Consider the following 11,103-nt stretch of genomic DNA (forward strand, 5'->3'; position numbering starts at 1 on the left):
TGGAGGGTAGAAAGGGTAATAATAGAACTGGGGCTGGGGGGACAGAAACTTCCCAGAGGACAAAGTGGTTATATCTGTTCAAGGAGGTTGAGGAGGAAAGACTCTAACAGAGGGGATTCTGTCGGAGCTGGGTTTGGAGGATGAGTAGGATCCTTGCAGGGGGCACAGGGACATTTCTAGGCAGAGGAAACTACATCAGTAAAGATGGGTAGACCTAGCTTGTTTGAAGGATTTCAAGTATTTAGGGGTACAGGCAGCCATGGTGACAAGGACAGGTTAGAGATTTAAGGAGAGTGGCTTACCATGAGTTTCTCTAACCTTTGAGATTACTGATAACACTGAGTTTATTGATTTCTCACAGAGTATGAACTCAAAGGAGGTCAAACTGGGAGTGTCCACGATGCTTTGCCAACACTCATGGCTGAGGGGCCGCTGCAGATGGGCGGCCCTGCTACTGGCTGTCATTCCAGCCCCACCCCCTTTTCAGTATATACATTCCAGCCTCACTGAATCACCGCTGGTGAGAAGGGAAGCTCCGCACACACAGGCCAGCAAGGACTAGCACGCACTGCTGAACGAAAGTAGAGGAGATTCGCAGAGAGAAAGGGGCCATGGACCTGATTCCAAGCTTTTCCATGGAAACCTGGCTTCTCCTGGCTACCAGCCTGGTGCTCCTCTATCTGTGAGTAACTGTCCAGGCTCATTGCCTCTGGAACCCTGGACTTCGGTTGCTAATCAGCATCCACCCCCTTTTCCTTGTCTGCTTTGAGGATCAAAAGAGTTAACAGAGGGGACGTTGCTTAAGTGTTGGGTGCTTCAAACATGCTAGGAACACATAAAGGGTTATTACTGACCTCACCAGATCTGCTGATCTGCTGAAGCCGCTACACCTCAACTCCCATTTCTGTAGCTGGGAGGTAGAGTGGCATTTTTGCTCCTAGGGATCATCTTCTGCTTGACTACCAGCTGGGACCTAGACTAATCAAGCAGAATTCAGCAGAGGCAGAGAAATCAACAGGCCCCAGTGCTCTGGGGTCCTCACCCCCTTCTCAAGCTGTGGGCATTCTGGAGACAGACGGAATGGCTTGGGTCTTTGTCTCATTATCTTCACCTTCTGGTCTGTGTCCGCTGCAGGAGACGTGTAGAAGGACTGGGACTGTGTCTCTCAGGTGGTCCTGCTCCCCTCCATCCACCACCAGGCAACATGTACACAAGACACCCGGTGCACCCAGACTTCCGGGGGGCTGGAGATGCCTCATCTTCCTCCTATGACTGGGCTGTTCCATCTTTTCTCTATCCCTCTCCTAGCCATCCCTGACCGTGTAATATGCAGAACTCCTTACTCCTAAGTGAGCATCTTTAGAGCTGAGGAGACTTGGCAGATTTCTTAAAATTTTATTCATTTCACCTTTTGCTTCCAGTGTCTGGGAGGGTTAACATCCGTATCGAGATGCCCTCCACCCCCCCGCCTCCCCGCATATGAAATCTGCCAGCAGCCACAAAGACAGATCCTGAAAGCCAATTTGGACTTAATTTTATTTTATTTTTAATTTTTTAGAAAATTTATTTATTTGTCAGAGAGAGAGAGAGCACAAGCAGGGGGAGGAGCAGGGGGAGGAAGAAGCAGACTCCCCCACGGAGCTGGGAGCCTGATGTGGGGCTTGATCCCTGGATCCTGGGATCATCACCTGAGCTGAAGGCAGATGCTTAACCAACTGAGCCACCCAGGTGCCTCCCATTTTGGATTTTAAATATTTTTTTGCCTTTACCTTACAGTACAGGAGGAGGAAATAAAACATCTAGCAGAGGAATTCCTTTCAGTGGTGGGATTCCTGGCATCATGGAGCAGGTTGTGAAAGGATTTGGTTTCACAGCATGGGTAGGGATGGCTCCTCCATGTCACATTTGACCTCTGTCTAAATTTCACTTTCTTTAAGTGTAGGAAATAATGGGGACATGAACATAGAACATGGAGACGTCATTTTCATTTTCTGAGAGAAATGTTAGGAATGCTGGGTATTGTGGCAACACATTTTCTGTATGATGACATTTAAGAGTAATTGATGTGGTTTAATTTCATTCTATTTAATAACAGGTTTTCTACTGAGATAAGACTATTTCCAGCATGTTCTTTCTGAGCAATACAACAGGGCTGTTTGTTCAGCTTTTGTGACTATAAAGATAACCTCAGCCTTCTAGAGTAATGTTGGCAATATGAATTTGAAGTACCCATACATACTTCTATGGCATAGATTGTGTATTTTTTAAATACATGGGCCAGAAGATTATTTTAATCTTTCAGCACAGATGCGTAGTGAGACTGTGAGCCAGTGCTGATGTGAGAAGCATTCAGATAGGACTGGGGTTGGAGTGGGAGAATATTCCTCCCTCAGAGCAGACCTCCAAGAGATACTCCTTGATCCTGGTCCTACAGGAGGTCATCACGGGACTGCAGGGTTAGCATCTCATCTGCTAGAAGCCAGGGGACAGGACCACCATGTAAGCCACACTGTGTAGTCTGTCTTGTAGTGGGGCTGTCACTGGATATTGTCACCACCAGGCAGACAACCGTGTAGACTGAGAAGACACTGGTGTAGCCAAGAGTCAGTAGCTGTGGATAGTGCCCTCTGCATGCAATGCAATGTAATGGCAATAAAAGTGAGAGACTTTATTTTTAGCTCCTTCATTTGTACCAGCAGCAACATGACTCTGTCAAGAAGAGGGAAGCTGGAGGGGCGCCTGGGTGGCACAGTGGTTAGGCGTCTGCCTTCGGCTCAGGGCGTGATCCCGGCGTTATGGGATCGAGCCCCACATCAGGCTCCTCCGAAATGAGCCTGCTTCTCTCCCACTCCCCCTGCTTGTGTTCCCTCTCTCGCTGGCTGTCTCTATCTCTGTCCAATAAATAAATAAAATCTTTAAAAAAAAAAAAAAAGAAGAGGGAAGCTGGAAAGAATCAGAAAAATTCACCCAGCCCACCCTCTGCCTTCTTATGGAGCCATGTGAGTTTAGACACTAAACCAGATATTTCCTTGGGACCAGTGTTGCTGACACATTCACTCACTTGCTTGGCCTCACTTGGGAGTTCATGGAGCTCGTCAAATATTTAGAAACAGGAAGTGAGTTGTTGTGGTGATGGCAAGAAAGGAACAGAGGTGGGACTAACCAAGGCCACCCCCAGCTTCTGGCAGTTGGGACTCATGTGTGCAACTGTTCTGGAGGTAGCATCCAGACACTCAGCTGGGTCTTGCTACGGCCCTCTGCTGGTCCCTCAATACATGTCTGTTCATGCAGTTTTGTGAGTTTATTTGACTATATAATAATATAAGATTTGCCGGATTTACAGAATATTTGGAAACTGTACTGTGTTAAAGGTTAGACTCCAGAGATGAGGAGACAAGGTCTTCATTCCGTTCTATGGAACATTTTATCATTACTCATTTTATGTTGCATAACATGTATTCTGCTGTCAACTGGAGGTATCTGGACTTTGGAAGGCCCCCTATCTGTTAGCTGAAAGCCTTGTGGGGCATGTGACCATTTCTACCTAGCATCCTTTCCTACCATACTTTCCTAATTTGCCTCTTTGGCATTAGCCTTGTAGGCCTAGCAAGTTCATGGTTAAAATGGTTTCTGGCGGCTCCTTCCCTCAGCCTGTTTTCTTCCTCCACTCTGCCATCTCTCAGCAACACCTAAGTGGAAGGCTTGCAAGGATGCAGTTGTGGGTTTGCACACGAGACCCATGAGATGATTGCAAGCAGGCCCGCCATAGGGAGCACCACCCATAAAGGGTCTGAGACAGTTGATGCGCAGAGGCAGTAAACGAACTGCTTGGTGAGTGACCATCTTGAACAAAATGAGTGTATCTGACGCTGTGCTGAGCAGGTGAGTGTCACAGGTTGAAGGACCAGATGCCATGAGGGGAAGAATGGTCTGGAAATGGATTGTTTCCTTACTGATTCTTTTATATGGTATCACTTAGGGCACATGTGGGTCAGTCCCCCTTCTCTGCAGCTCAAGAGAACCAGTGTGCCTGACAACAGAGACTTGGGTGGAGCTGAAAGCATCTCACTTTTCAATGAGGCCAGTGGAGCCTTGGACACAGTTTTCATTGTACAGAAATAAGAACCCTGTCGTTGCTCAAACCCTCCCTATGAAGATAGATATAAGAAGGACCACAGCCCACAAGGAACAGGGCCTACAAGGAAGGAAAAACACGTCTCTGAGCAGACCATCTGAACATTTTCGTTCTAAGCTGTCAGTAACCTTCAGCTCTTGAGTGGATGCAATTAAGCCAAATCTCTTCATCAGAGGAGAGAAACAATCTTTCCTCTTTCCACCTAGAATGAGAATCTCCAAAATCATGGATGAGTCATTTACTAAATAGGCATGAGTGAATTTCCTGGAAGAAATAAGCATGACCCTTTTAGGAGCACTCAAGTGTGGAAACACTTATCAAGTCTTCACTTTAGGTTTGGGACCATGAAGATTTCAGCTGCTCTTAGCGAAGCATCATGACGTTTTGTGGGGCTCACAGTGGAGGTGGGAAAGGAGATGATGAGTGAATGTAATTATTGCTGTTGGAATTGCTGTTATTATTTCTGGCCGACATGTTACCTCCCTCCGTTGCCTGTCCCAGTTCTGCGTCCGTGACCAGGCAGCCCCAGCACCTATCCCACCATCCCTGTGACCTGGTTTTCTCTTTCACTTTATAGATACGGGACCTACACACATGGACTTTTTAAGAAGCTGGGAATTCCTGGGCCAACACCTCTGCCTTTTGTGGGAACCATTCTGGCCTACCGAAACGTGAGTATTGTTTGAGCTCCCTCTTTCGCTTCTTATGGCTGTCAATCCCAGCTTAGTTTCATCGTAAAAAGGCTTCTCCTTGGGAGAAGTGCTTAGGTTTCAGACTTTCCAGAAATCATGTCACAGGCCCCACCCAGCACATAGCCAGGTCGACCCCAGGGCTCTATCGTCAGCTGTTAGGAGCCTCAGGGTTTGCCTCAGTGGGCAGCCCAGCTCTCTGGCTGCTTCAATCCAGGGCTTGATGTTCTAGCATCGAGAAGAGGCTTTTGTTTCTGGCAGGTGTGGATTCCCAGGAAGGCATCATCATATTCAGTTTTAGGAGAAGAGCATCAAGGGGGTCCACACCAGTGGTCCATTAAGCTGTGTATGCTAGAGTCAGACTTTTCTGTCACAGTACGAGCTCTGGGTAGCCTTTTGTTTTGCTGGATAGCTCTGGAACTTCAGTTTATTGGGCAGCCCAACTTCACCTTGGGAATGTGCACGTACTGGAATTCTGTCAAGCATTGCCACCCCCCTGCAGTTATTTCCAAGCTGTACCTCACCCGTTGCTAATGGCGCCGTGTCTTGGGATTTGAGAGGTTGCCCCAGAGCTCTCTGCTTTCCTTCTCTACCCTCATTGCAGGCACCTTCTGGGTGAGTTGAGCAGGGAGGGAACTTTGCTGACGGGAGGTGGTGCTTGTCTGTCGACTTCAGATTTTAATCTTCGATTGAGTTCTGTGTATGTGTGTGTTGTTTTACGCATAAAGCTAGAACCACTCATACCAAATCACTAGAAAAGAGATGCTTTGACAAAATTATGAAGAAATTAATGTACTGAATGGAACGTACTAGCGGACACACAGACTGATGGAGATGGAGCTGTTGTGGCTCATCCAGCTCTGATGGCTTGTCCGAGGCCCAGCCCCTGGACAGAAGGTTAGGAGCTCACAGCAGAAGGCCGCAGGCAGAGTCTCACGTGCAGGCTGCTCTCTGCTGTGGAGTTCCTTTCCCCCAGACCTGAGGCTTGTTTCTCAGATCCCACTGCTCCCTGCTGAGACCCTCGGTGCCCAGTTACCACCTACGAACTTCCTGGACTTTTTCTCTCTGAAAAAGCACTAATTTCCTTTCCACTTTTCCTTAATACCAGCACCCCAAGATCCACATCTCTGGGACCCTGTGTTGCATGGTTAGAACATCAGAATCACAGCTGAAACTTAGGGACGGGACGTTTTGTTGTTTCTTTCTTAAGTGACAAAAGTGAAAACTCTTAGCAGGTATTTTAATTTGTTCTGCCCTTTGTGGAATGGTGGCATGGTCCCCTCCTTCTGTGTTGGCTGGGTGACTGGGAGGCAGAATCCACCTTGTCTTTCATTCACTCATCTCTCACTTTCTCACTCAAGAAACATGTGTTAGAGTTATGTAAATTTGCTAGACTAAAAGAGGTCACTGGTGTCTTAATATCCTAAATCCACTGGAATTCTAGTAGGGCTCCTGAGATCAATGACCAGGATGCTGACTGGGGGTTTAGAGGGTTCAGGACACACTGACTCCCTCAGCTACAGTTTCCCACGTGGCCCTGAGGTAATAATTCACAGGGTTCTGAGATTTAGAGACAACACATGCACAGGCCAAACACGCCAGTAATACCAAGGTTATGTAGTCTTCACAGACGGGGTAAGTTGTTCAGTATCTATAACACGTGCAGAAAATTCAAGAGGGACTTGAATTTCTCCATTTCAATATCCTCTTGTTTCCTCTCCTTTCCAAAAAGACACCTGCGAATAAGAGCTTCCCTGTCACTGCCAGTGAGAGGTAGTAAGCTGCACTTCATGCATCTGAGTCATTTTTGTCCCTGTGGGAGATAGGGCTCAGCACATTTAGATTAGTAATCTGTTTTGTTTCTTCTTGCAGGGTATTACTGTTTTTGACGAGAAATGTTTTAGAAAGTATGGAAGAATGTGGGGGTGAGTATTCTGAAACTTCTATTGGATAGGCTTATTACGATGAAGCTCCCGTGGTGTGATCAGTCTCAGTCGAGAGCCCCTTGGGATGAAGCCTGCTGTAGTAAAGCTTCTGGAACCTCTGCTTCCTGGGATCCCCTGCATCACCAGGTGTGCAAGTCCAAGTGTGAATCAGGCCTGGAGAGATACAGTGTGGTGCTGGGATGCTCACAGCCAGGATTTTCTCTCCCTGCACCTCTTTATCTTTTCTGGTCACGTCCTCAGAAACTGTAGGGCTCTGAGTGGCATGGGCCATATGCAACGTGATGGCACAGAAGGAACCCAGATCTCTGGATCACCACTGGTTCAGCTCCACTGTCCCTTCCCACATTCAGTACTAGTCAGCTGTGGGTGGAGGCAGTGTTACATCGTGGGCCCCAGTTCTGACCTTAGTACATGGTTCTCATGCTTGGCTGTGGGTAGGAACCATGTGGGAGAGCTTGTTAAAAATACAGATTCTTGAGCCCCATCTGCCGGTAACACTGGATCTGGAGGTTGGAGGGCGGGGGGTCTCAGGAATCTCAGTTTGACTGTAGTGGAAGCTGTATTAGGGCCATGTGAGATCATGAATATATACAGTAACCCAAAAGCACTGTCCCTTGTCCACCCAGGTGTTTTTGAACAAACAGGATGGGACGAGGGAAATCATCCAAGAAATATGATCAGGCTGCTGGGAGAGTAGACCTGAGTGCCACCTCAGTAACTTCTATCACTGCTTCAACACTACGTGTACATGACTCCCACTGAAACACACTGAGTTTTAGAATACTCTTTGGATACTGTTTGAATAAGTCAAGCAGAGAAAGACAATTAGCATATGGTTTCACTCATGTATGGAACATAAGAAATAGCAGGAAGATCGGTAGGAGAAGAAAGGGAAGAAGAAAGGGGGGGTAAACAGAAGGGGGAATGAACCATGAGAGACTATGGACTCTGGGAAACAAACTGAGGGCTTCAGAAGGGAGGAGGGTGGGGGATGGGATAGGCTGGTGATGGGTAGTAAGGACGGCAGGTACTGCATGGTGCACTGGGTGTTATATGCAAGTAATGAATCATGGAACTTTGCATCAAAAACTAGGGATGTACTGTATGGTGACTAACATAATATAATAAAAATTTGCTATAAAAAAAAAGAATACTGTTTGGAGATGGGTAGCATTTAGTGTAGTGTTCTCATCCATTTTTAGGTGTGACCACAAAACCATTTGAAATTCCCCTATGACATCAAAGAAAAAATAGAGGCCTTGTGTGAATCTTTCCTTTTGTTCTAGTACATGCAAATGATTTATAGAGGAAACAAAATAAAATACTTATTTACGGTATAATTAAGCTTAAAGTAAACCTCATGCTGGTTACAGACTCCCATTAACAGGCCACAATGACAGTCAAGTCAGGCTAGATAGGGATGGATCACATATAAAGAGTCAGCTTTGTGTGAGACATGTGCAAAAGTGGGCTTGCCCTGCTGCTCCGGGATGTCACATGAAGCCCAAGGAACCCACACCTTGGATCCACATATAAGAATAAATATAAGTAATAAAAAGGAAATATATCTAAAATGAGTTATATATATTTTTCTATATTTCTTTTTCTCTTTTGTTTCAAATTTTTCAGACTTAATGCTATCAAGGACCTCTCTCACTATTAAGAATAATATTTCTTTTCAAATGTAACTGGGAAGCATATTTTAGTAAATAGGCAAAGAAATAATTCATAATTTTGCCATCACTTTTGAGCATTCCAAGTCTTTTCATTTGCAGACATATCTTACATATGTGTGATCAGTGTATGCACACTTTTCATCTAATATTTTCTCCTATGCCTTTCATGTGTTTGATATACCTTCAAAATTATAATTTTTAGTGACTGGGTGGGTGGACTCTCCATTATTTTTTTTATTCCTAGATAATTTACTTGCATTCAGTTATTTACCTCCCTAACTTCCTTCTTGTTAATATAGATAAATTATTGGAAATATTTGACATACTTCTAAAATATTTGAAGCATTTTTCAACAAACAAAAAATTATGGAGAATACTCCAGGAAATACCCACGTACACATCTAAACTTAATTAGTGTTCTCATGTTTTTTCTAACCATGATCTCAGAGAATGGATTAGGTACCATCAGGATAGAAGTCTGGACTTCCAGGTGTGGCTGCAGCTGCAGAAACTGTTGTGTTAAGTGTAATCAGCTCTGTTTTCCCCACACAGGTTATATGATGGGCGACAGCCTGTGTTGGCTATCACGGATCCAGACATGATCAAAACAGTACTAGTGAAGGAATGTTATTCTGTCTTCACAAACCGACGGGTAGGCATGAATTCATTTTAAATTTACATAGTTATTTATAAAACTTTTATTTCAAAATAAGAGTAAATTCACAGGAAGTTTTCACAGGAGGTCCCATGTCATGTAACCTTCAAGCTGTTTCCTCTAAGGTAATATCTTGCTTACCTATAGTAGAGTGTCCGAGCCCAGTTTGACATTAGATTTCAACAGTTTTATATGCACTCATGTGTGTGTGTGTGTGTGTGTGTGTGTGTGTTGTTCTCTGAACATTTACCTTACATGTAGATTTGTGTATCCACCCTCCCAGTCACGTTACAGGGCTGTTCCATCACCAAAAGTCTCTCTCTTCCTAACCTTTTATAGGCAGGGTGTGTAGCTTGTCTCTTCGTTGTCTCAGGGTCTTCAGCAGAGCACACATTTTTTTTTTTTTATATGGCCAGTTTATCCTTTTATCCTTTTATGGGTTGTGACTTTGGCATCAAGTTTGAAAAATCTTCACTTGGCCCTAATTCCCTAGGATTTTCTCCAAGTATTTAATTTTTTGTTTTATATTTAAAATGTAAATCTTATGTAGTGTTATGTTTCACACTTAAGTCTGCGATCCATCTTGTGTCAATGTTTAGCGTTGATTGTGAGGTGTGAAGTGTAGGTCAAGGATCTTTGTTTTTGGCCTATGGATGTCTAATTGCTCCAGCACCATTTGTGAAAAGGCTATACTTCCTCCACTGAATTGGTTTTGTACCAGTATCAAAATTGAGTTGGACCTATTTGTGAGTGTCTGTTTCTCATTCTCTGTTCTTTTCATTGATCTCTGTATCTCTCCCTCTACCAATGCCAGGCTCTCTTGATTATTATAGTCACATAGTAAGTCTCCGCATCATGAACACTGATTGTTCCCATTTTATTTTTTTTTGGGAATTGATGTAGGTATTTTAGGTCTTTTGCTTTTCCACACAAATTAGAATTAGCTTATCTATGTTTACATAATATTTGCCGCCTTCTTTTTTTATAGTAATATTTTATTATTATATTATGTTACTCACCATACAGTACATCCCTGATTTTCCATGTAAAGTTCAATGATTCATTAGTTGTGTATAACACCCAGTGCACCATGCAATACATGCCCTCCTTACTACCCATCACCAGCCTATCCCATTCCCCTACCCCCTCCCCTGTGAAGCTCTCAGTTTGTTTCTCAGAGTCCATAGTCTCTCATGCTTCATTCCCCCTTCTGATTACCCCCCCTTTCTTTATCCCTTTCTTCTCCTACCGATCTTCCTAGTTGTTATTTTCCATAGATGAGAGAAACCATATGATAATTGTCTTTCTCTGCTTGACTTATTTCACTTAGCATTATCTCCTCCAGTGCCGTCCATGTTGCAGCAAATATTGAGAAATCGTTCTTTTCGATAGCTGAGTAATATTCCATTGTATATATGGACCACATCTTCTAAATTCAGTCATCTGTTGAAGGGCATCTCGGCTCCTTCCACAATTTAGCTATTGTGGACAATGCTGCTATGAACATTGGGGTGCATATGGCCCTTCTCTTCACTACGTCTGTATCTTTGGGGTAGATACCCAGTAGTGCAATGGCTGGATCATAGGGTAGCTCAATTTTTAACTTCTTAAGGGACCTCCACACTGTTTTCCAGAGTGGCTGTACCAACTTGCATTCCCACCAACAATGTAGGAGGGATCCCCTTTCTCCACATCCTCTCCAACATTTGTTGTTTCTTGCCTTGTCAATTTTTGCCATTCTAACTGGCGTAAGGTGGTATCTCAGTGTGGTTTTGATTTGAATTTCCTTGATGGCTAATGATTTTGAACATTTTTTCATGTGTCTGTTAGCCATTTGTATGTCTTCATTGGAAAAGTGTCTGTTCATATCTTCTGCCCATTTTTTGATTTGTTTATTTGTTTCTCGTGTATTGAGTTTGAGAAGTTCTTTGTAGATCTTGGATACCAGTCCTTTATCTGTAGTGTCATTTGCAAATATCTTCTCCCATTCCGTGGGCTCCCT

The 11,103-nt window shown here is 44.3% G+C and overlaps 1 protein-coding gene across 1 annotated transcript in view; it reads left to right on the plus strand.

Annotated features, from left to right (window-relative positions):
- Positions 1-611: 611 nt before the first annotated feature.
- Positions 612-11,103, plus strand: part of LOC103669994 (cytochrome P450 3A12) — a 36,483-nt gene continuing 25,991 nt past the window's right edge. The window contains exons 1-4 of the mRNA XM_008698381.2: positions 612-682; positions 4,713-4,806; positions 6,697-6,749; positions 8,999-9,098. Of these exons, the coding sequence (XP_008696603.2) occupies positions 612-682; positions 4,713-4,806; positions 6,697-6,749; positions 8,999-9,098 (318 nt within the window). The remainder of the gene's footprint in view (positions 683-4,712; positions 4,807-6,696; positions 6,750-8,998; positions 9,099-11,103) is intronic.

This window comes from Ursus maritimus, unplaced genomic scaffold (assembly GCF_017311325.1).
Source record: "Ursus maritimus isolate PB19 unplaced genomic scaffold, ASM1731132v1 scaffold_2, whole genome shotgun sequence".
NCBI classification, from domain to species: domain Eukaryota; kingdom Metazoa; phylum Chordata; class Mammalia; order Carnivora; family Ursidae; genus Ursus; species Ursus maritimus.